Source organism: Eptatretus burgeri, chromosome 4 (genome assembly GCF_056783735.1).
Source record: "Eptatretus burgeri isolate ZD-2024b chromosome 4, Ebu_testis_v1, whole genome shotgun sequence".
Classification (NCBI taxonomy): domain Eukaryota; kingdom Metazoa; phylum Chordata; class Myxini; order Myxiniformes; family Myxinidae; genus Eptatretus; species Eptatretus burgeri.
The window spans coordinates 17,419,047-17,443,227 of NC_140964.1; the positions used below are offsets into that span (position 1 = coordinate 17,419,047).

General features: G+C 41.0%; 1 protein-coding gene across 19 annotated transcripts in view; it reads right to left on the reverse strand.

Moving 5' to 3' along the window:
* Nucleotides 1-24,181, reverse strand: part of LOC147027556 (oxysterol-binding protein-related protein 6-like) — a 185,148-nt gene that overhangs the window by 25,338 nt on the left and 135,629 nt on the right. For 17 of the 19 annotated variants that reach the window (XM_085877054.1, XM_085877064.1, XM_085877058.1 and 14 more), the window contains 9 exons: nt 23,905-24,008; nt 16,773-16,856; nt 16,485-16,656; nt 15,746-15,876; nt 14,029-14,142; nt 12,428-12,556; nt 3,941-4,004; nt 3,390-3,652; nt 2,148-2,285 (listed from right to left, as the gene is read on the reverse strand). In XM_085877054.1, coding sequence (XP_085733180.1) covers nt 2,148-2,285; nt 3,390-3,652; nt 3,941-4,004; nt 12,428-12,556; nt 14,029-14,142; nt 15,746-15,876; nt 16,485-16,656; nt 16,773-16,856; nt 23,905-24,008 — 1,199 coding nt within the window. The remainder of the gene's footprint in view (nt 1-2,147; nt 2,286-3,389; nt 3,653-3,940; nt 4,005-12,427; nt 12,557-14,028; nt 14,143-15,745; nt 15,877-16,484; nt 16,657-16,772; nt 16,857-23,904; nt 24,009-24,181) is intronic. The other 2 variants (XM_085877062.1, XM_085877063.1) reach the window with 2 other exon arrangements.

The following is a 24,181-nucleotide window of genomic DNA, read 5'->3' on the forward strand; positions in this document are numbered from 1 at the left end:
CACTAATCATGGGAGGCAGAGGAAGGGACCCAGTCTTGCCTGACAATGCCAGGCACCCCCACTACAAGTATATATGTATGTATACGAGCAAATACCACTTGTCGCTTCTCTGATGGGAGTACTCAGGGGGGAGAAAAAGAGGAGAAAAGAGAGATGGAGGGGTGGGGGAGAGAGGGGGGGGAAGAGAGGTGGGAGGGGGAATGAGGAGTGCAAGGAGAAGGAGAGTGAGGAGGGGTGGGGGAAGGGAAAGCAGACGTGCTGTGGAGCGTTAATTACGATTCATACCGTCTCATCAAAATGATTCTGCATAGAATATCATTGAAGAAGGAAACAAAATAATGTCTGATATCCATTTTCTACCGGTCATGTTATAAATACCGCCCAGAGATAAATACCGCCCGGAGGCAAACACCACCCAGACACGTCCGGAGAGAAAACCTTCTGAACACTTCTGGAGCCAAGCCTTCTGGAGACAGATACGGTCCGAACAGGTCCGGAGACAAATACCATCCGGACATAATCACTGCCCGGACATGTGCGGAGACTGAGAGAGTCAGAAAGAGACAGAGAGAAATGTGTGGGAAGGTGCTGCACTGTATTGGGATGGGGCTGAGTGAGGATAGGACAGAGAGAGGGCTTTTGGGGAGGGGAGTTAGCAGAGACAAAATGTTGTGCTTTATGAACAACACACACACACACACACACACACACACACACACACACACACACACACACACACACACACACACACACACACACACACACACACACACACACACACACACACACACACATACTTTCAGGAATTGGCAGATTGGAAACAGTGGGATTACCGACTACAGTACATACTGTATATAACCCAAAAACCTTGAGCCGCTTTCACCGAAAAATGTTGCATTTACATTAATGTTTCGAGGAGATGTGCACAAACATTAATCTTTATAAACAGCTGCCAATCTTCGTGTGTTATGGAAAAACAATTGCCGTATTAACATGTTTTCATGTAAAAACTACAGAGCCAAATGACTCGGGAATCTGGTATTATGAGCTTTGAAACTCACAAAGAGAAACTCCATAACATTTCTAAAGCAAACCCGGTTCATATGAAGATGACCCACTGCTTTAGAAACAGCTGCAAGGACAAAGGAAAACATGATTGCTCGTAAGTTGCTGGGGTTAAGAGTTAAAACCAACTGGACCTGTACGTATGTACGTACCTCCATCCTGGCTGTACTATGGTAACGTGTTACCCGAGCATGAATTATTGACGTCATACGTTCCAGGCTTTACCAGACTCCATTAAAGCGTCAGTTAAATTTTTTTTTTTTCACATTTAAAAAGGTAATGGTTGGTTTCCCGCTAACGTTGTCAAATCACCGGGTGAGTCGCCCCCCACTCCTGCATGGCAACACACGGCCTGTTCCAAGTTCCTTATTAAGTTCCGCATGGATAAGTTACACAAAAAGGAGAACCACAAAGGCTTACCTTTTAAATATAATCCTATAAATATGGAATTCAAGTGAAAAATTGACAAAATTCAATTCAAAAATATATCAATCCAGAGAGAACACAAAATGTCAGTTAAAGCTTTTCACTGCCCGAACCAACATGGAGGAACTCCAAACACATTCGGTCAATGTGAGATGTGTTTCATTATTTACATATATATATATATATATATATATATATATATATATATATATATATATATATATATATATATATATATATATATATATATATCGAAGGCATTAAATAATATGAGTGAGGAAAGTGAAAAAAAAACAAAAAAACTCTATCGTTAAGAAATCGTTGTGGCCTGTTCCGAGTCAAGGCATGGTTGTGGAGACCAAAAAAACATGTTGGCTTCAGACCATAGCGGAGTAACCCAGGATACGCCCTGCACCCCTAGAGAGCGAGGTGGCCGAGGATGCTCCTGATCAAGGATATAATTAAATAAGGCCATTAATTATCTTCAAAAGGGGGTGTTTTAATCAACCCAAACACCCAATTTTCCCATGTGGCAAATAAACTGACATTTGCACTCATACGCATGCCAAAGAAATATACCAATACAGTATCTATAGGATATCCTTTCGAGCAAAATACTTGTACAAACTGGTATTAAGCTATGACATAAAGCTTACTTGCTCAGCAATAAATTGGAAGGCACGATCTTCACGTTCACACTCGTAAGTCTCACCCAGGAGTGGGTTAAAGGGCTTGCAAGAGGCACGTGTGGCAGTGCAGGAATACAGCGATACAGCAAATGCTGCAACAAGCACCTACAGGGTGCAGGCAGGGAAGAATAAAGATAATCAACTTCAGATAACGACACAGTAAACTAGAGGGGGAGCACTCGGGAGAGTGCAAAACCTCCGCTGCCAATGCTGCTGGGTCACTCAAGTGAATCTTATATCTTATTCATTAAATATGATGTCAACAGTGCTGACAGTTATAGTTCTTTTATCCAACATTTGGGGGGGAGGGGGTTGGAAATCACTTAAAACATGTAGAAATGCAAAAAAAATAATTTTTTCTCGAACAATTTTTTTTGGGGGGGGGTTGGAAATCACTTAAAACGTAGAAATGCAAAAGAAAATGTTTTTTTCTCTAACAATTTTTTTTGGGGCATTGGAAATCACAAAACATGTAGAAATGCAAAAAAAAAAATTCTCATTTTTTTGGGGGGGGGTAACAATTTTTTTGGGGGGGGTTGGAAATCACTTAAAACATGTAGAAATACAAAAAAAAATTCTCTAACAATTTTTTATTGGGGGGGGGACCAAGTCCAAAATTTAATGGCATGATCCTTGGACCAAACCTAACCCCCCCCCCCCCACCAAGTTCCGTCGAAATCCGTCGAGGAGTTTTTCCGTAATACTGTTCACAAACAAACAAACAAACAGAAAGGGGTGAAAACAGTAACCTCCATCCATCTTCGAAGATGGCGGAGGTTAATAATTGAAATTACTAAAGGAAATTTGTTGTCAATATTTAAATAATGAATGTCATTCTGCCTCTCCCGATAGCACAGAGGAAGACTTATTTCTGTTGTTGGGTTTGCTTCCACAATTGGCGACCCCAATTTTTAATGGTACCACAGAGTTTCTTAGACCCCGAAGAAGACTACAAATCAACAGGACATTGAGTGAAGGATGCTAACCACTGTCGGAAGCAAGGAGGGGCAATAACTCTTCGTTGTGAGCTTCTCCTTGCTTTCTCAGGCAGTAAACATACCTCAATCAATGTTCTGTTGATTTCCTCCATCATTTTTGACTGGACCACCAAAATGAAGATGGTTGAGCAATAATTAATGCAAAATACTCAATTTCAAAACACATTTTTTTCGTGAACTGTGGCATGTTTCTGAGGTGTCCTATACACACCATGCGCTGCACAGGATCCTCCGTCTCAGCTGCACGGTCCAACAGGTCACTGTACTCCAATTCCTCACAGAGGTGCTGCAGAGTATTGAGTGGTTCGTTGAGTTCCACGGGCATGGTAACGCGAGACAAATCTTTGCCCACGTTCCTACGCAGCACATCCCACAATGCAATTGTGCTGTGCTGTGGTGCCAATGCAGGAAGCTCTGTGCGCCGGCCCGTACGGAAGGGACTCGCATCATCTGAGCATCCAGACAGTGGGCGCACTAGAAAAGTGGGGAAGGAGGGAGAGAATGAAAAGATGGGTATAATTTCAAGTTGTAGATAAATGCCGGTAAAACAAATTTAAAGAGCATTGCACAGTATAGTAATTGATCATTCCCCCACTGGTAAATAAAACACCAGTGAGTTGATAAGTGTTGTCCTATTCTGCCTCAACAAAATGCAAAGGAAGAATTTTCTTTAATTTTTTTTAAACCAAAGTGGAAAAGGGGAAGGTGAAGTTGCTGCAAGATAAGAGAAATCAAGTAAGTTCTGTGGAGTGTTGAGCATACGTGAAGAACTATGACGTCCTTCATCGGCAAGGTCACTAATGCTGGAAGCATCATCTTCAGAGCCCTGAGGATAAAAGAGAAGGAAACTGCTTGGAAGGGCAACAGAACAAAATGTAACACAAAATATTTCAATGTATTCTTTCACACGATTACCCACAACAGAAGCGCTCAAGAAAGAGATTGAAATGCCAAATTCATAAAATCTTCACTGCTTACAAAATGTCCTGCATATAATCTCGATAATAATACCATACGCTCGTGTGTGTGTGTGCGTGTGCGTGTGCGTGTGCGTGTGCGTGTGCGTGTGTGTGTGTGTGTGTGTGTGATTCCATTCCACCCATTGGTTGGACAGATAGCCTGACTCCACCCACAATCCCTACTTGGAGAGAAAAATATTATACGGTTGTTATGTTGGTGCTTCCTCCTATGCCAGTGGTTCTTAACCTGGGTTCGGTGAGCCAGTCTCAGGGGTTCGGTGAAAGCCCTCCGAAACACACTGCAATTTTGCTATTATTTGCTTTCAGTGTAACTTTATTTTTTTTTATTTTTTTTTCAGGATCAGGATGTCAAGTAAGAAAAGGAAATGGTCGGAGGATTACGTGCGGTATGGGTTCACGTATACCACAGAGCAGGACGGAAATCAGCATCCTCAATACATGCTTTGCTATGTGAAGTTGAACAATTCCAGCCTTGTACCAGCGAAATTACAGGAATACTTCATAAAATTGCACGGCGAGGGACAGTACAAGGACGCAACGCAAGATTAATTCAAATTCCAAAGAGCTCGATTCGACGCAAGGGATACTTTGTGCACTCCCAACTTCATTCCAATTGACAAACCGATCCTCAGCGCCTCATATGAAGTTGCATATCTAATCGCAAAACAGGGCAAACCACACACCGTTGGCGAAACACTCATCAAACCGGCTGCATTGAAGATGCAGAGATGCCAACTTTTGGAAATCAGAATTAGGGAGGATTTGCAACCAACACCAAATAATGTGCGCGAAGCGCACATCTCGAGCGCGGCGCGCTCGACCCTTGCGGCGGGGTCCAGGGCCCACCTTAGGGCCCTGGAAGCTCTAGGGTTCTAGACGCTCTCTAGTGCCCTCTGAGCCCTATTTTGGAGCATTTAACATGTTAAGAATTCCCACTTTTTGAACAAAAAAGGGGAAAATTGTGCACTTTTTAATGTTACATGTATGTTAATATTAGTAAGTTAGGGGACAATCAAAGATTAACAAAAAGCACAAAAGAAGCAATATTTTTCTTACCTTACTGGCTGGTACTACTGCTGCTTGCTTTTTCCATGGCAGCTTTGCTGAATGACAGCTGTGTGGCTCTTTTAGCCCTTCTGATTATGTCTTTGCTGTATTCTCTCTGGTAGCAAGGGGTGCTATGAGCTAGTTTTTCAATTAAGAGAGCTTCCAGGGTTTTGACACTCAAATTGGGACGAAATTCAGTATGATTCTTCCGTACAAGACTGAGTGCCCGCTCACATGATGCGTTCGAATGAGGAATGACCAAGATTCCCTTCATCACTTTGCTCAAATTAGGATACTTCTTGGCACCAGTGCAGGGATCTGTGAGCTGTGAAATCCGATGCCACTGCTCATCCACTCTCACTGTCTCAGTAGCAATTGTAGCTATGGAGGCGTCTGCCTGGTAGTGAGCGAATTCACTCTCAAGACTGTCTATGTCACTATCACCGCCACTGAACAGACAGGGGAATTTCTTGATGAAAAACTCCACACAGTCAAACCCCACTTCTTGGTGAAGCTTAACATCCAGCACCTGAGCATGCTTGGCTAATTCATCATCTAGCGGCCAGGTTTTGAAAATGTAATTGCAGGCTTTCACATAATATGAGCGAACTGCACTGAAGAAACCTTGGATGTCTGACTCACTCAGAGTGAAGGTGGATTTCTTGAGACTCCTTTGTTCCCTTATATACAGTTTGGCATCGTTCCCAATCATGAGGTCCTCATCATTCTTCTGATGATTTCTGTCAGAGAAGGGTACATTTACCAGAGCAACCGATGACACCGATGGTTTCAAAAACCGTACGAAGATATCTTTCAGAAGACCATTCAATTCTCCGTGCAGGAGATGAATACAGGGTTCGTCTCTTTGGAGCAGAAGATTCCCCTTCTCAAAAAGCTTGTTAGCATATCGAAGGAAGAAACAATAGAGTTTTGTTTGTGGAGACAAGAACATCCTGTTGACACGTTTTTCTCTAGATTCCTGCACAGTGTTTGAGGAAGATGCGCTTTTAGTTGTAGAACTCGGAGTACACTTAGCCGCAGGGTGATCACACTTGCGTTTACTGCCAGCAGAAGAGGTCACACTCGTAGTACCAGATCCAATTTTACGTTTGAGGAGAGAGCTTGAGGTAGGTGCAGCCAAGGAAGAAGACCTCTGATTCGAAGGTTTTGCTGAGCTTCTATCAAGTGATTTGGCAAAAGCAGAACTTAACTTGGGTCCTTCTTTGCCTGTAGATGGGACTATCACAGTCTTTCTCGACTCTGAAGGGATCTGCTTTGTAGATGAACGTGATGAAGGGCCGGTGATGCTACCTGCTCTCAGCATTGGTTTTGGTGCTGTCCCTGCTGTCTTCTTCGCAGCAGATACTGCAGTGGTAGTGGTGAATGCTGCTCCACTAGTGCTTGATCCTGCAGTGCCAGTACTGGCAGTAGATACAGTGCCGTCCTTCTTGCTCGTTGTTAGAGTCTTGGCGACAGTTGGTTGCATTTTTCTTCGTACTTCTTCTTTGAAGAAGAGGCGAAGTGGCTCCCACTGTTCAATCAGCCTGTCTAGGCACTGACCAAGGGACAGCCACCTTGTTGCGACATGCTTCAGAATCTTGTGTGTCGGGGCATCACAGAGTTCTTGCAGTGCTTTCACTCCTTTGACGCGTTTACTACTTTTGTCCAAGTAGTAGTAAATATCGATGAGAAAGTCATCTAATTCAATGGGTAAGGCCTGAGCCGCCTTCTTGGACGTATTGTGCATCATATGGCAAGGGCATCCCATGATGTAGCACTCTGGATTTTGTTTGTGGATATAAGCAGCGACTCCTTTGTGCTTGCCCACCATGACAGAGGCATTATCAGCACAAAAGGAAACACAATTTCCCCACGGAATTTTCCTGTCACTGAACTCATGATCAAACAGTTTGAAAATGTTTTCTCCAGTGGAATCTTGTTTGCACGCAGGCAAACTTAGCAAACCTTGCTTCACAATCCCAGCACTGTTGTCATAGTACGAAATCAGGACAGGATATAGCTGGGCCTCACCACTGTCATTGCTACCGTCTGTAGCTAGGCTAAATGGAGTTAGTCTAGCAATATCGGCAATAGATGAAGCAGTAACATTTGACAACTCACCAATTATTGCTGAAGTTTTTGTTCTTGCACATCCATACTTTGAAGCAACTTTTGAATCTGGAAACATCTTTTGAAATAGAGGTCCAGCATGATCTGAGACTGATATGGGCAAGTTATGTTCCACAATAAATCCACTAAAGAGAAGTTCCGCTCGGGTAACATCCTCTTCCTCGCTTGTCCCTTGTTTGGTGAAATAATTCAGAAGTGTACCGGTACTCGTGCTCGAAGATCTCTCCTTTGCAATGTCTGTGTGCCGTTTGCTTCCAACGTGCTTCCGAATATCATCGCGACCTCCGTGCTCAACTGAAATATCAACGCTGCATACTGTACAATACGCATGATGAATTCCTCTTTCAGACTTTCGAATACACGGGTATTGGAGACTGTATTCGGTCTTGTACTTCTGAGACCATTTCTTGGTCTTCGTAAGCTTCTTTTCTGCCATTTCGTAATCAACATCGAGGGCTTGAAGCATCGGTAACTTCGAAGTCGATGTTCCACAGCTGCAGCGCGACTCGTAGAACTCTAGCGGCTGTTAAACACCGCACGGTGGTCGCGACCGCCGGGCTGGTACGGGGCCCAGCTGCATGCAGTGAGCGTATCGCATGCATATACACTGTGCATACATACCGCATGCACTGTATTGCACACATACCGCATGCACTAAATCTCAGTGCATGATCGCATAAGCGAGATCCAGACCCAATGTTTCGCTGCTCCTCATTTGAATTTGCAATTTTTTACGTACAATTTGTTAGCAGCGAACGTTATGGAGTTACCACATGCTATACGTAGCAGACGATGCTTTTCATTCAATTCTCATACTAGTACATTCTGATTAGTGAACAGTGCAAAAATATCAAAAGTTCGGGAGGATAAGGATAGTGATCGTAAGGGCGGGAGTTTGGGTGAATTTTCGGAAGCCTCCCGATGAAATCGGGAGCGTTGGCATTGCTGAAGATGGCCAACATCATGCTTGGAAAAGCTGCTGAAGAAAAGTTGTCTCTGTTCCACTCTCAATTGACACCATCAGCAGCAGAATCGACGACATGAGCGATGATATCATCGCCCAGGTAGTTGCAAATTTAGTCGCGAGTCCAACGGAATTCAGCCTTCAACTCGATGAGACCACCGACGTTTATAATTTGAGCCAGCTCATCGTATTTGTGCGTTATGTCAAGGGAGACGAGATCACGGAAGAGTTTCTATTCTGCAAGCCTCTCACAACGATGACAAAAGCAGCTGACGTGAATAAGCCTGTGGCCTGACCTGAATAAGCTTGACGTGAATAAGCCTTCTGACTTCTTCAGAAGCAACAGTCTTTCGTGGAACATGGTGTCTGCAGTTTGCTCTGACGGGGCTCCATCCATGCTGGGGCGCAACTCCGGTTTTGGAGCGCTGGTGAAGGCCGATGCACCACACGTCATCGTCACGCACTGTGTCCTGCACAGACACGCGCTGGCATCAAAAACTCTGCCTCCAGAACTGGCCGATGTTCTGAAAATCGTTGTTGAAACTGTGATTAACGTGTGAAGCAGTGCTCTGAATCATCGCATCTTCAAAGAGCTGTGTAATGAAATCGGCTCTGAATTCGAAGTCCTTCTGTACCACTCTAACGTTCGGTGGTCATCACGAGGGAAGGTACTGAGGCGTGTTTTTGCCTTGCGTGTAGAATTATCCCTGTTTCTGCGAGAGCACCAGCATCGCCATGCAACTCATTTCGAAGAATCAAAGTTCATCCTCGCCTTGGCGTACATGGCTGACATCTTCGACGCACTCAACCATCTCAATTGCCAGATGCAGGGCGGTGGAGCGAATGTCATCGAAGCTGAAGAAAAGCTGAGCGCTTTTCAAAAGAAGTTACCGTTGTGGAGGCGACGAACAGAGAAGGACAACGTCGCAAACTTTCCAGTACTGGATGAGTGCGTGAGCGGAATTGAAGATGATTCTGAAGTTGGAGGCACTGCTCTACCAAGGGAACTGAAGCAAGCGATTGCCACACACTTGGATGAGCTGGGAAAGTCATTCGATGAATATTTTCCTGACCAAGCACAACACCCAGCATGGGTGAGACGGCTATTTCCTTCGGCGTTGCAACGGCAGATGTCAACGATCAATACCTCGACGACCTCATCGAACTTCAGCAGAGCCAAACTCAACAACAACTCTTCGGCACAACAACGCTCTCAACGTTTTGGTGCCGCCAAATGGAAGGGTATCCTCTCATCGCTAAAATTGCCCTTGAGATCCTCACGCCGTTCGTTACAAAGTATCTCTGTGAGCATGCATTTTCAAAACTGCTGGACATCAAAACAAAGAAAAGGAGCAGACTTGCATGTGAAAGTGATATGAGGGTGGCGCTTGCCAAAACAAAGCCATGCATTTCCCAGATCGCCTAAAAAAAAACAAGAACAAAAATCGCATTAAGATCCAGTTTTTCTTATTATCCAAATATACTTTTGAATTTTGATGCAATTTGATTTTTATTTTTGTATTAATTAAAACTGAATTTATTCTTCTTATTATACAAATATACTCTTGAATTTTGATGCAATTTGATTTTTATTTTTGTATTTATTAAAATTGAATTTATTCTTCTTATTAAATAAATATACTTTTGAATTTTGATGCAATTTGATTTTTATTTTTGTATTAATTAAAACTGAATTTATTCTTCTTATTATACAAATATACTCTTGAATTTTGATGCAATTTGATTTTTATTTTTGTATTTATTAAAATTGAATTTATTCTTCTTATAAAATAAATATACTTTTGAATTTTGATGCAATTTGATTTCTATTTTTGTATTAATTAAAATTGAATTTATTCTTCTTATTATACAAATATACTCTTGAATTTTGATGCAATTTGATTTTTGTTTTTGTATTAATTAAAATTGAATTTATTCTTCTTATTATATAAATAAATATACTTTTGAATTTTGATACAATTTGATTTTTATTTTGTATTCATTAAAATTGAATTTATTCTTCTTATTATATAAATATACTTTTGAATTTTGATTCAATTTGATTTTTATTTTTGAATTAATTAAAATTGAATTTATTCTTCTTTTTATACAAATATACTCTTGAATTTTGATGCAATTTGATTTCTATTTTTGTATTAATTAAAATTGAATTTATTCTTATTATACAAATATACTCTTGAATTTTGATGCAATTTGATTTTTATTTTTGTATTAATTAAAATTGAATTTATTCTTCTTATTATACAAATATACTCTTGAATTTTGATGCAATTTGATTTTTGTTTTTGTATTAATTAAAAGTGAATTTATTCTTCTTATTATATAAATAAATATACTTTTGAATTTTGATGCAATTTGATTTTTATTTTTGTATTAATTAAAATTGACTTTATTCTTCTTTTTATACAAATATACTCTTGAATTTTGATGCAATTTCTTTTTTATTTTTGTATTAATTAAAATTGAATTTATTCTTCTTATTATATAAATATACTCTTGAATTTTGATACAATTTTTTTTTCATTTTTGTACTAATTTAAATAGAATTTATTCTTCTTATTATATAAATATACTCTTGAATTTTGAGGCAATTTTTTTTTCATTTTTGTATTAATTAAAATAGAAATTTTTGGTCAAATTTGAGGAGTTCGGCGAGTGTACGGAGGTTTTTGTAAGGGTTCGGCGCCTCTGAAAAGGTTAAGAACCACTGTCCTATGCGAAGCCAAATAAATCTTCGAGTTGTCATATTCATGATCGCCATGCCCTCCCTTTAAGTTTTCCCTTTGTTGTAAAATGACCAAGTTGACCGTTAAAAGGATTTTGAGCCGATAGGCGTCACGGGACTTGTGAAGATCGGCCTCGGCGATCGAGGCAGCGGTCTGTTAACTTCTACACCGCCCAAATAACGATGTGACATTCTCTCAAGCAGGGCTTAAACCCATTTCATTATAAAAGGTCTTTGTCTGAGGACATTATTTACTTTTAACGATGTGTATATAGTATATGCGGAAGAAGATAATTGATTTCGGGATGTTGATTGGCACACATCTTTTCTGCCTATCTTGCGGGATTGTGAGTTGGACAGGTGACCATGATGGGTCATGATCTGCTCATGGTCACATCTCTTTTCCGCACATCCCACAGGATTGTGAGTTGGGCAGGTGACCGTAACGGGCAGGAGGAGGTTTGAAGACTTGAAGTGGGGAGGGAATTGGCACCTTCGGGTTGGGAGGGGGAGGTTAAGGACGTCAGGTTGGGAGGCTGAGGTTGAGATCTTGGGGCTTTTGAGGGATGTTGGGTGGAGGAGAGGGGGTAGGACTTGAAGTCACATTTTCCATTATGTGTAATTTCCATAGCTCCCCTGCGAGTACATAAGATAATATGCTCAGTTGAGAGCATCAAACAGGGTGGTTTGGCCTGTTTGGTGTTTGCATCAGAGCAGTTAGCTCATGCTGCTGTGATCCCAGGTTGAAATCCAACGTACTATGATTATTTGTTTATCGTCTTCTACAACTACTACCTTTTCAAGACATAATCAATCCCACCTTCTTGTGGGGTTGGCTGTGGGAGAATTGTTTGGCTCAATTCTTTCAGGAATCAGCTGACTAGGCCCGACTTTCCACTGGAACTGATTGGGGTAAGAATTTGTAATTTATTCAGGATGCCGGCGAACTAACCTTCTCTTTGTGAAAGACAACGTGAGATTTTTAATGTTGACCAACTATTGCCCGTCCATGGGACACCCTGCTTAAAGTCTATCTGAGGGATGGAGGGCTTGTGGTGCAGCACCATACCTGTGCAACACCAATCCAAAAGTTTATAGTCGCGTCGCAAATTGAACCATATCAGACTGTCTATTGTCTCCTAACGGCCTTGTTATTTATGTAAAGGTTAACTTGTCTGTTCTATATGTGATATGTGTACAAGTTCCTTTGAGTCTTCGATTACTGTGAAGGAAAAAATCAAATCAATCTCATCTCAAAGCAGTACAATAATGTATGTTGATGAAAGGCCTATGTATGAACAGTATAGTCTCCCTAATTTCAAACCCTGAACTCTGACCTACAAAGTGCTCTGGTCTTTGTGACCTGCTTTTTCTCATCTTACCTCATTTTCAGAAGAGCTGGAGGATCGCAGAACTTCGAGTGCATCAAAGAACTCGCACTCTGTAACAGACATTTGGCTGTCGGACAACTGTGCCAACAGGGGAGGTGCCGTACGAGGTCTATCCAGGGGCTAGAATGCCAGGGAAAACGTAGAACCAGCATGGTCATATGGTGAGTTAGTAGTAATCAGTATATCAAGTTGAACGACTATGTTGTACAATTACAAATTGAGGAATTGGAGGGGAGCAATGTAATGGGGGGAAATGGGGCGGTGGGAAGATGGGTGAGAGGTGAGGGGGGTGGTGGGAGTGGAGGGGAAACAAAATATAAAAGTTTCATAGTGAAGTTTTCGTCATATTTGGCAAAAAGATGAAGTTTGAAGTTTCTGCATTTAAAATGGATTCAGCAGGTATTTGAATTTAAATCCAGGGAATGGCTGATCTAGCATACTCTAAGATCTAGCATACTCACCTTGAGCTGTCAAGTCTGGGTTCGATTACAAAGATTCCTGGTGCTTTGCAGGTTGTCCCTCAGAGAGGCCGCATGAATGAGTGTGCTATCCGTCAGATAGACGTCAAAGCGGGTGTGCAACCTGCTAGTATTCACTGATCGGAACTAAAGATTCCACAGTGTCTTTTTTTATATCCTCGTGGAGGATCTCCAAGTCTGACTCACGTTGTTGTTCTTCATCTTCTTCTTGTGGACTTTTTTGTTTCACAGCCTACAGTTTTCATCGAAACTTCCTGAAACTTGGCATATATATGTAAAAATTCCCTGCGCAGACAGTAACCATCTCCGATTTTGAAAATTCCTCCGAGAAAAAAAGTTATCACATCAAAATATCTCCGCTAATGGAAATCGCCTAAAAAATTATTTCCGAAACTAGGCAAGCTTTTTGAATTCTGTTTGCGAGAATCGAACAGGGCATTAGCAGAGATGAATTACCGCACATATGATACATCACTATGATGTCATATCAATTTTTATGACGTCATTCCTATTTTTTGACATTTTTTTGTTTCACAACCCAGAGTTTTCATCGGAACTTCGTGAAACTTGTCATGTATATGCAGAAAGCCCACGCGCAGGCAGTAACAACCATCTCCAGTTTTGGAAATTCTTCCTAGAAAAAAAGTTGACGTCATAATATCGCCGCTAATGGAAATCGCCTATACCGATATCTCCGAAACTCGGCAAGCTGTTTGAATTTTGTTTGTGGGAATCAAGCCGGGCATTAGCACAGATAATTTATCGCAAACCTGATACATCACAATGACGTCATATTCGTTTTTATGACGTCATCATTAAGAGGACAAGGATTTTAGCTCATTTGAGCTTGTTTCAAGAGTATGCCATTGTATACCAACACCTTGGCCAAATTGCAAATTCCTGCTCTAACCTACAGGGGGTGCTGCGTCAGTAGCATCGCTGCGCCCCCAGCAAATGATGCGACCTGGAGCCATGTGTTACAAATGAAAGAAGAAAAGACAAACCACCGAGTGTGTTTCTCGCCATTCGTCTGCTTTGGCAGCATGGATTCTTTGGAAAGAGTATGGTCTTTACATTAGGTGACAGCCAAATTTATATAACAGCCAAACTCACACTGTCCAAAGTGAGAGGGCTGCCAGGAAGGAAGCTGGAAAGGTAATCAGGAAGTTGTGTTTCCTGGTGAATTCGCTGAAGGCGACCCCATAGCTCTGCATTCTGGCTCTTAGCCTGCACCATACACACGTTAAGAACATTCAGGTCCATCACAACTTCTAATGATAGAAATCAACTTCCTTTAAATGACGTGACAATGAGAGAAGAAAGGGGTAAAATTCAAATCTAAACAAGGGGGTAAAATTGCAGTAAATGAAAGCAGTTCCCTTCCAAGAAACTTCAACACAGGGGGGAGGCTATTAGACCCATCGAGCCTGCATAATAGTTACCATCCTATGGTTGTTTGTCCATGCTCTATCCGTTTAAAATGCTGAGCATCAAAAGCAAGGTAAGCAGCACATACCATTTTTCAAACCACTGATCTCCCAGACTCAGAGTAGATTCTCTAACCATCACACCACCGAGTCTGGTGAAATCACTGATAAAGATGGCTACTTCACATTGAACCTGAGCATGGTATGAAACGCATTCAGTTTCTGCAGATCCAATGGATCATAGGATTATATTCCCCATTCCATTTCCCTCCCTGAATTATCTGACACCCAAATCTGATCAAAAGGCTATTTACATCAGTTCATATTGAACAAATGGCTGGAAGCGCCACCCCCTTGTGGTTTTTGGATCAAGTTGGTGGAAGTGGGTGTCAGACCCGTCAACCCCAAATGATGAAAAAGCGTGAGAATGTAAAATGTGTCCAGTGATGTCGTGAAGCGACCGAGAATTGAGGGTGCAAAGCGCCCGAAACATCTCGGGGTTCTGGGGGCATGCTCCCTCAGAAAATGTTTGCTTTCTTGTGTGTCTTCGATGCAATTTCCTGCATTCTCGTGCCAAATTCATCCATATTGTCTTTCAGTCAGGAGATAGGTTTTTATGTCATGTTGTTACTGTTTAGTCCACTCACTGCATGGACTCAAAGAAATGAACCAACAACATGAACAAACAAGACATACGTTTTATTTTCATCAACAGATCAAATGTGCTCCAGGAATTAGAACACTCATCATCCTTGTAATAACGATGTACTATTTCAGCACATTGATCATATTTCCCAGTATTTTGCGGCGATTTCGTGCAAAAACAATGAACTCCCAGTAACAAGACATTTCGTTGGATCAGGATGGTGGTCGTCGATTATAATTGCCCAATCATACTCCGTCTCTCATATAGGATGTGCGGAATGATGCAAAGCAATCGGATTTAAGTCGGTATTCAAGGTTATAACATCAATTTCCATTCCGTGATTTTTTTTTTGGCTGCTGGTTGCGTCACTGATTCGGGGGCACAGCTATGCCGCTCATGCAGTGCCCCCATTACCAGTACACTGATGCTCATTTCGCCGACCTCGGAAGGATGACAGGCTGAGTCAACCCCCTGGTGTTAATTCAGTGGAAAACGGGACTCAAACTCAAGACCCTAGGATCCCAAGCCACCACCATAATCGCTAAGCCAACACCAGGCTCCGTAACATCAGTAAAACCAGTCGAATTGCAATAATGTTGGAAATATTTTTGGTGCCGAGAAATAAAAAAAAAAGTGTGAGAATTTATCGCGAGAATGTGAGAACGTGACTTTCAACAGAAAATCGTGAGTCTCACGGCAAAAACGTGAGAGTTGACAGGTGTGGGGTGTAACCCCTTAGGGTCCAGCTCTCTGTTACCTGGGTCAGGGATCTGCGTAATGCGAGAGTCTGGGCGTTAGCAGGCACCTGCTCACTCTCTGCTGGCAGAAGGCGCCCGCGTTCCCAGCTCGCCTGCAACATTGTCATCACCGCCTGCAGGCTCACATGCACTACCAAAGCAAGAGTGCATGATCCGATATCACAATACATTCAAAGGCATGAACAATGTGTGCTTTGTTATGTTGTGTGACGTTTCAAAATATTTTTTTTAGATAAGGTAAGAAACGGTGAAAAACGATTATTTCATTGCGAGTTTTCACATAAAATTGTGACAAGCCTTTCGAAACCGAAATCTTCTTTTCTTCTTTCATATGTAGTACATGGCTGTGGGTATGCATCATATTTTTGATGGGAGTACGGCTGCGCCACAGATGCAATACCACCTGTAGGTGAGCAAAATAATTTAGAATTTGGCCAGGGTGCCGGCGAAAGCTCGCCTACTCTTCGTGAAGGACACCATGACTTACGTCCACCAACTAATGCCGGCAGACTGGACATCCAAATTAACGTTCATCTTAGGGATGTCACGCCCAATGACGTGTTGCCCTGCCTGCGAAACACCAAGATGACAGTTTATAAATGTGATGAGATTCAAACTGTGGTTAAACAGCTCAAAGGTGAGTGTGCATACCTCTCGACTACACCAGTCCTGGATCTAAATCTGATCAAATGGTATGAAATATACAGTGAAAATAAATGATGTCAACATCGCATTAACCTTGTTGAGCCAGTAGGTAGTGGCATTGGTATAGATCAGAGTTCTCATCCAGGTCGTTTAGGCCCTCCGATAGGCTTGTGGACAGACAGGGTGAACATGGTGCTGTCCCCATGACCAAGTCTGGATTGGACACGTGCGAGCGGAGAGGGAAAGCATGCTCGGATACCGGCACCTGTTGAGAGTAACACAAAGTCAGCACACGTACAGCGATACAATAGGTATTTCATCGAAACAACGAGATACAAAACCAGATTTGAAGTCATTTTTGTGTTCAGGTCGAGCTCAAACCTTCAGCTTGTTGTCTTTGCTTGACCTTCCACCCCATATTTTACCAAGGTACCTCTCTTTTTTGGAGGTCTCCAAGAGGGGGTACTGCCAAACACACAAACACTTTGTTATTGTCCGTTTGCTTGATTTTCACGATGTCCCTTTTCCACATAAAAGCTGTACGAAATAAAATTTGCTTTTCTCATGTAATACAATGGGAAGGCAACGGCAAACGACCGAGCATCTCCCTTTTAAAGAAACTGCTTTGACTGTACTGGACCTGCCTTCAGGCAGAACACCAGAACACCAATTCATTGGAGCATATCACAAACTGGGGTAACTTTGCCTAAAGCAGTGAAGATGTTGAAGGGAAGTGGAACAAATATCATGATTTTCCAATATTTGCTCTCAAAAGTGAAAAGATATTTCAGATGCGTTTATGCAAACATTGTTGCCCTCAGGAAAGGATAGGGCATTACATTTGGGTCCGTTTGTCTGTCGATGCATTTGTCTGTCTGTCCGCACAAAATGTGCTAACGTAAGCCACCAACACCACCTCAGTAGTACACCTCTTCTTTAAACCAAGTACCTCTATAAATGGATGAGGTGTGTGTGTGTGTGTGTGTGTGTGTGTGTGTGTGTGTGTGTGTGTGTGTGTGTGTGTGTGTGTGTGTGTGTGTGTGTGTGTGTGTGTGTGTGTGTGTGTGTGTGTGTGTGTGATATTTTTTCTAGAGTTCTACTGGAGCGTTTGATGTGAAATGTGATATTTTGACAACGTCCCTTTTCTATCTATCTGTCCGGGTTATTCCCGACATTGTTCTTTGTTCCTTTCACACTTCTTTCTATTTTTAATCATTCTCTTTATTCATTATAATTTTTGCTTTTTCTTCTTTTTCATCTCTTTTACCCTGTATTCCTCTCATTCGCTATCTATCTGTCTAAGGAGAAGTGAATTCTTGCAGAAATTTTTCTGTAAGGCTCACTTTGGCTGTGCTTGGATGAGTTTGATGGTTGTGGAGTAGTGGCTCAAACCCAAATCCTATCCAGATTCCTCTTGATGACTCCATCTTTCCTCTACTTATTCGGATTCCATCTTGGTGCTCCATTTCAATGCAACCAAATCATCGTCATGGCCTCCTGAGTTGATTAGGCTAATTAACCACAAAAAAAATCCGTTAGAATTCCCATGTTTTAACCGCATGCCATGTTATGGTATACAAAGCAGCTATATACATCCTTCTTCCACGGCATGGCATTTTAATTACAAAATAAATCACAAAATCAATGATAACACTGTAACAAAGCATATATTAATTAATAATAATAATAATAGCATCATACGACAATAATAATAACGAACATATAATCTCCACGCTGGCCGAAGCACATCTGGGCTTGGTGAAAGGCAAGCTAATGCTCAAGCAATGCAGAAGGCGAGTATGCAACAGGACTGTGAAGACCAATGAAAATTTGGTCCAATGGACGAACGGGCCCGCTCGTGTCTAAAATGGATGTACAATTACAATGTGAGAACGTAAATAATGTATGTACAATTACAATGTGAGAACGTCTATAATGTATGTACAATTAGAATGTGAGAACGTAAATAATGTATGTACAATTACAATGTGAGAACGTCTATAATGTATGTACAATTAGAATGTGAGTACGTCGATAAAGTATGTACAATTACAATGTGAATACATAGATAAAGTATGTACAATTAGACTGTGAGTACGTAAATAATGTATGTACAATTACAATGTGAGAACGTCTATAATGTATGTACAATTAGAATGTGAGTACGTCCATAAAGTATGTACAATTACAATGTGAATACATCGATAAAGTATGTACAATTAGAATGTGAGTACGTAAATAATGTATGTACAATTACAATGTGAATACATCGATAAAGTATGTACAATTAGAATGTGAGAACGTAAATAATGTATGTAGAATTACAATGTGAGAACGTCTATAATGTATGTACAATTAGAATGTGAGTACGTCTATAAAGTATGTAAAATTACAATGTGAGTACGTCGATAAAGTATGAACAATTACAATGAGTACGACAGTACGTCTATAAAGTATGTACAATTACAATGCGAGTACGTTTATAAAGTGTGTACAATTACAATGCGAGTCCGTCTAAAAAGTATGTACAATTACAATGTGAGTGCATCGAAAAGTATGTATAATTACAATGTGAGTACATCGATAAAGTATGTACAAATACAATGTGAGTACATCTATAAAGTATGTACAATTACAATGTGAGTCCATCTATAAAGTATGTACAATTAGAATGTGAGTACATCGATAAAGTATGTACAATTACAATGTGAGAACGTAAATAATGTATGTACAATTAGAATGTGAGAACGTAAATAATGTATGTACAATTACAATGTGAGTACGTCTATAATGTATGTACAATTACAATGTGAGAATGTAAATAATGTATGTACAATTACAATGTGAGAACGTCTATAATGTATGTACAATTACAATGTGAGTACATCTATAAAGTTTGTACAATTACAATGTGAGTACATCTATAAAGAATGTACAATTACAATGTGAGTACGTCTATAAAGTATAGACAATTACAATGTGAGTACATCTATAAAGTATGCACAATTACAACGTGAGTACGTCTATAAAGTATGTACAATTACAATGTGAGTACGTCTATAAAGTATGTACAATTACAATGTGATTACGTCTATAAAGTATGTACAATTACAATGTGAGTACGTCTGTAAAGTATGTACAATTACAATGTGAGTATGTCAATAAAGTATGTACAATTACCATGTGAGTACATCTATAAAAGTATGTACAATTACAATGTGAGTACGTCTATAAAGTATGTACAATTACAATGCGAGTACGTCTATAAAGTATGTACAATTACAATGTGAATACGTCAATAAAGTATGTACAATTACAATGTGAGTACGTCTATAAAGTATGTTCAATTACAATGTGAATACGTCTATAAAGTATGTCCAATTACAATGCGAGTATGTCGATAAAGTATGTACAATTACAATGTGAGTACTTCTATAAAGTATGTAAAATTACAATGTGAGTACGTCTATAAAGTATGTGCAATTACAATGTGAGTACGTCTATAAAGGATATACAATTACAATGTGAGTACGTATATAAAGTATTACAATTACAATGTGAGTACATCTCCATAATACGTACTATAAATCCACACGAAACAAGTCTGGGTGAGGGTATGCAGTCTTTGATTGTTCGTTGTAGTTTTTTTGCTTTGTGACAGTACCAAAGATTGTGGCCAAGAGAGACCTTTTTATTGACAAGATTATGTTACTGAGGTCACTCCTCATAATACTTGCACCAGCTTTCTTTCCATTTTAAGCAAAGTAATGGAATCAGTCATTGCAGCAAACCATTAACACTAATCTCTTCTCTCAATCTCTCATCTCTTACACTCATTTGGCTTCAATCCAGGACATTCAAACCACCTTGGACCAGCTGCTTCTATGTCAAACATGGAGAGATGCTAGGGTTCGGCCATTTCATCGGATATCTCCTGAGCATTTGATTCTGTCTGTCACCCCACCCTGCTTTCCAAACTCAGATAATCATGTCCAGGGACTCCTCAAGAAACGTTTATCACATCTCCTACTTGGATGCAAGCAGCATGTTGTTTCGATGGCATTCTCTCCCATGTTTTTTCTTCAGAGGCTTGCTTCCATCAACATACCATTCTAAGACCAATGCTGTTATTGATGTACATCAATGACCTCTCTTCCACCAGTAGGAAATCGATTACATCACTTTGCGACTCTGTGAAAGACATTTCTCACCCCTGCACCTCCTCCAAAAGCCAGGCACAGCAGCATCAACCAGGTTCATGAAATATTTGGACCGAAAAGTTATCTCGACCAACCTCTCGACAACGTACAAACTCTCCAGATCACATTCATTCAACCGGAAACCCTTTCCTTGTTGCCCACCCCAAATCCAAACTTAATATTCACCTCCATTCTTTCATTATCTTCTTCTCTCACCTGTGGAACCCATCTTCCTGATTTTGTTGTCTCATGTTTTTCTTTCCAAGACATCAAGTCTGCCGGTCACAACCACCGAAAGGTCTCTCCAATTTCTACTTCTGAGCTCAACTATAACCACTAAGATGCTCACCCCACCTTTCACCGACAACTTCACTCTGCCGGAGTTGGTGCATTTCAAAACTCAGGACCTCAGTATGTTTAATCCAGCCTTCTGCTGTCGTTGCTGTTATTGCAGACCCTTTCACTGTGGCATAAAGAGCAAAGGAGAAATTCCACATGAGATTAATCAGCTGTTCACTTGAGAGATTACATTTTGTCACTAATTATTTACAAGCAATGCTTTGGCGGTGGATTGGTTCAATGAATGGTTGACAGGCGTATGCCCATGCTTCGATATGGCATGAATTGTTACCCCACGCATGTGAAGCGAAAAAGCGGGGTTAAGCAATTGGTTCATGTCCGTCTTATCAGTTTATGATCTCGGAACAGCTTATTGAAATTGACAGTTAAATTTTGAGCATGAATAGGAAGACAAGTCTTTCGTTTTGCAGTATTGTCTTTGAATTCTTCCCGACCGCACATGCGCAGAAAGGAGTAAGATAATATTTTTACTGTGCCTGCCTGGCAGTCAAACAAAATTAAAAAGCATTCCAAACTTGCTGTTTTTAAGGATGTCATAAAGGACAAAAACAACAGATACAAATAACTAATGTAGCGTGTTCAATGGGGTGATGTAACAGATGCTGCGGAAACTGATGGTAAAACCCAGAATTTATGTATTTATATGACTTTTACAATCTGTATTTCATTTAAATTGAATTATATACTTCAACACTGGAGGAAAACCTGGCGTTGGCTTAGCGGTTAGAGTGGTGGCTTGGGGATCCTTGGGTCCTGAGTTCATCTGATCGAGCGTACTCGGGCATTTTGCCTCTCGATGGCAGAAATAATCTACAGTGGTTGCCACTCCTATTGTAGATCGCGGTGTTCGCTTGAACCGGTCTCCCCCCTAAGGCGGAGTGCACATCATCCCGTTCTGCAAGTATATTAGCAGTCGCTAATTCGTACCTCATCTACTCGCTGCCATAGATGATTTTCTGACCTCGAATGGCTCAAATATCCCAGTAAGCTAGTACTCAATTTGCCGACCTCAGAAGGATGACAGGCTGAGTCAACCCCCTGGTATATATTAATTCAGCAGCCAATGGGGCTTGAACTCAGGACCCTTGGATCCCAAGACACTACCCGAACCACTGAGCCAACACCAGGTTTATGATGAGGGTCATGAGTTAGAGTCCCGTTACCCGCTGAATTAACACCAGGGGGTTGACTCAGCCTGTCATCCTTCTGAGATTGGCGAAATGAGCACCAGTGTGTACTGGTAATAGAGGCACTGCATCAGCGGCATAGCCACACCCCAAACCAATGACGCAACCAACAGCCAAAAAAAAAAAAGGCTGCACACAAAGGGAACACTGTAGAACATAAGTAATACTTCTAAGAACCTCCAGTTTTACAGTTCTGTACTGTACTTCAATTTGAATAAAGGTTCAATGGTGTGGTGTATGAAGGTGCTGCTTGGAGCTGCTTCAAAAGCACTAAACCTTTACTAATTTTTTTTTAAATGATTGCTAAAATCATTATTTTTATTAAAACGGAAGTAAAATTGAAGGAACACTGCATGGGGTATGTGTTCTATGAACTCTAGTTTGCTCTGAGTTACATCATGTCGGTCATCCAATGAGAAATATGAGAAATATCCGACGTTTTGCATGTCGATAATGCTTGTAAATGGGACACCGTTTGTCAAATGCTGCCATGTGCTGTTCCAGTAGTTGTCACCAATCCATCCATCCATCCATTGGGACCGTACTCTGTGCAGAGCGTTGGTGCTGCCTCAGCAGTCTCCTTGGCTATTGGGCACAATCCTGGATGGGTCACCACTCCGACACAGTATACCAGCAAGCTGGCACTCATTTTGCCGACCTTGGAAGGATGACAGGCCGAGTCAACCCCACCTGGTATTAATTCAACAGCCGAGGGGGATTTGAACTCAGGATCCTAGGATCCCAAGCCCATCACCCAATCCATTAAGCCAACACCAGGCATATTGTCACTAATCAAATGCAGTAATTTGCCGATATGATTTTCACTCCGCATCGAGGCAAACCGCTCGAAGGCCGACAGTTTATTATGTTTATGACTGCGCAATGTTTGTCGAAGCGAGATGTTTATTCTAAAAAAAAAAAAAACGAATCGAGTACAATGATGGCAGGTGATAATGATACGGTTATATTAGGGTTTAAATTGTGTGGAAAGAATGCGTGAGATCAGGAAAATTCCCGGGTTCTTCCGGATCATGAGTGAGCAATTCCTAGAGGATTCTGGTGAAAAAGAACACTGCAAAGTAATTGTGCACAGGTTGTCGAGTGAGGAGCTTTCCAAAAGTTATTAGTTCAGTTACATAAAAGTAGGAAGAGAGAGAGAAGAGGACAACTAACAGGCAATCATCGGTTGCTGCATACAGTGCCGTGCCGGAGTACTGTATTTATTGTTTGTACTTTACCTGTTAAATAAATGCATAAACAGGAAAGGAAAGTTTAGTTGGTTGAAACGGTGATACAATAGTCCCTATTATAGATAATGATAAATTATAATTTTCATTTACGGACATCTCAATGAAAACAAAGGTGTTTTGTTGTCCTTATTAATTGTGTAGCAGTAACTTGGATGAAAAGTGGTGCCAACTATTGTAACTTTCTGAGTCCAAACAACCGGAGCCTGGAAGTTTTGTACATTAAAAAAAAAACAAAAGAAAAGGACTCAAGAACAAACACTCAGATGAAGCATAGTTAATCAGTGATGACGTAAAACGACCAGAGTCAGTGAGTTATCGCTGGCACTTTGAACGAATTCCAAATTCCTGCCACCTTCAGCCAAATGTCAGGCCTGGCCAATCAGGTACGTGAAAGACTTGGGCCAAAAAGTTTCCTCGAGCAACGTCACAATAACGAGGGAATATTTGGGGTCGTCAAAGAAATAGTAGTAATCTCAATTTCTTGCACATCAGCACAGTCATGATGGCGTTACAATACCTCGTTGCTGCCACGGTCACATGCTGAGGGTGAGCGCCCTGATCTCTGTAATATATGCAGTAGCTTTACCAGTTCCTCCATCTTGCTCTGACATTGGGACAACTCTGTGAAAAACAAAGGCACCTTCATGAAATTATGGTGCACGGCAAAGTGGTGAACACCAACATGAGATACTACCTCCCTTCGCAACACACATCTACTTTCGGTCTATAACTCTGATTAGTTCATAGTTGTCATGGATATAACATGAAGAAAGGAAGTGAAATCGAGTCAAAAC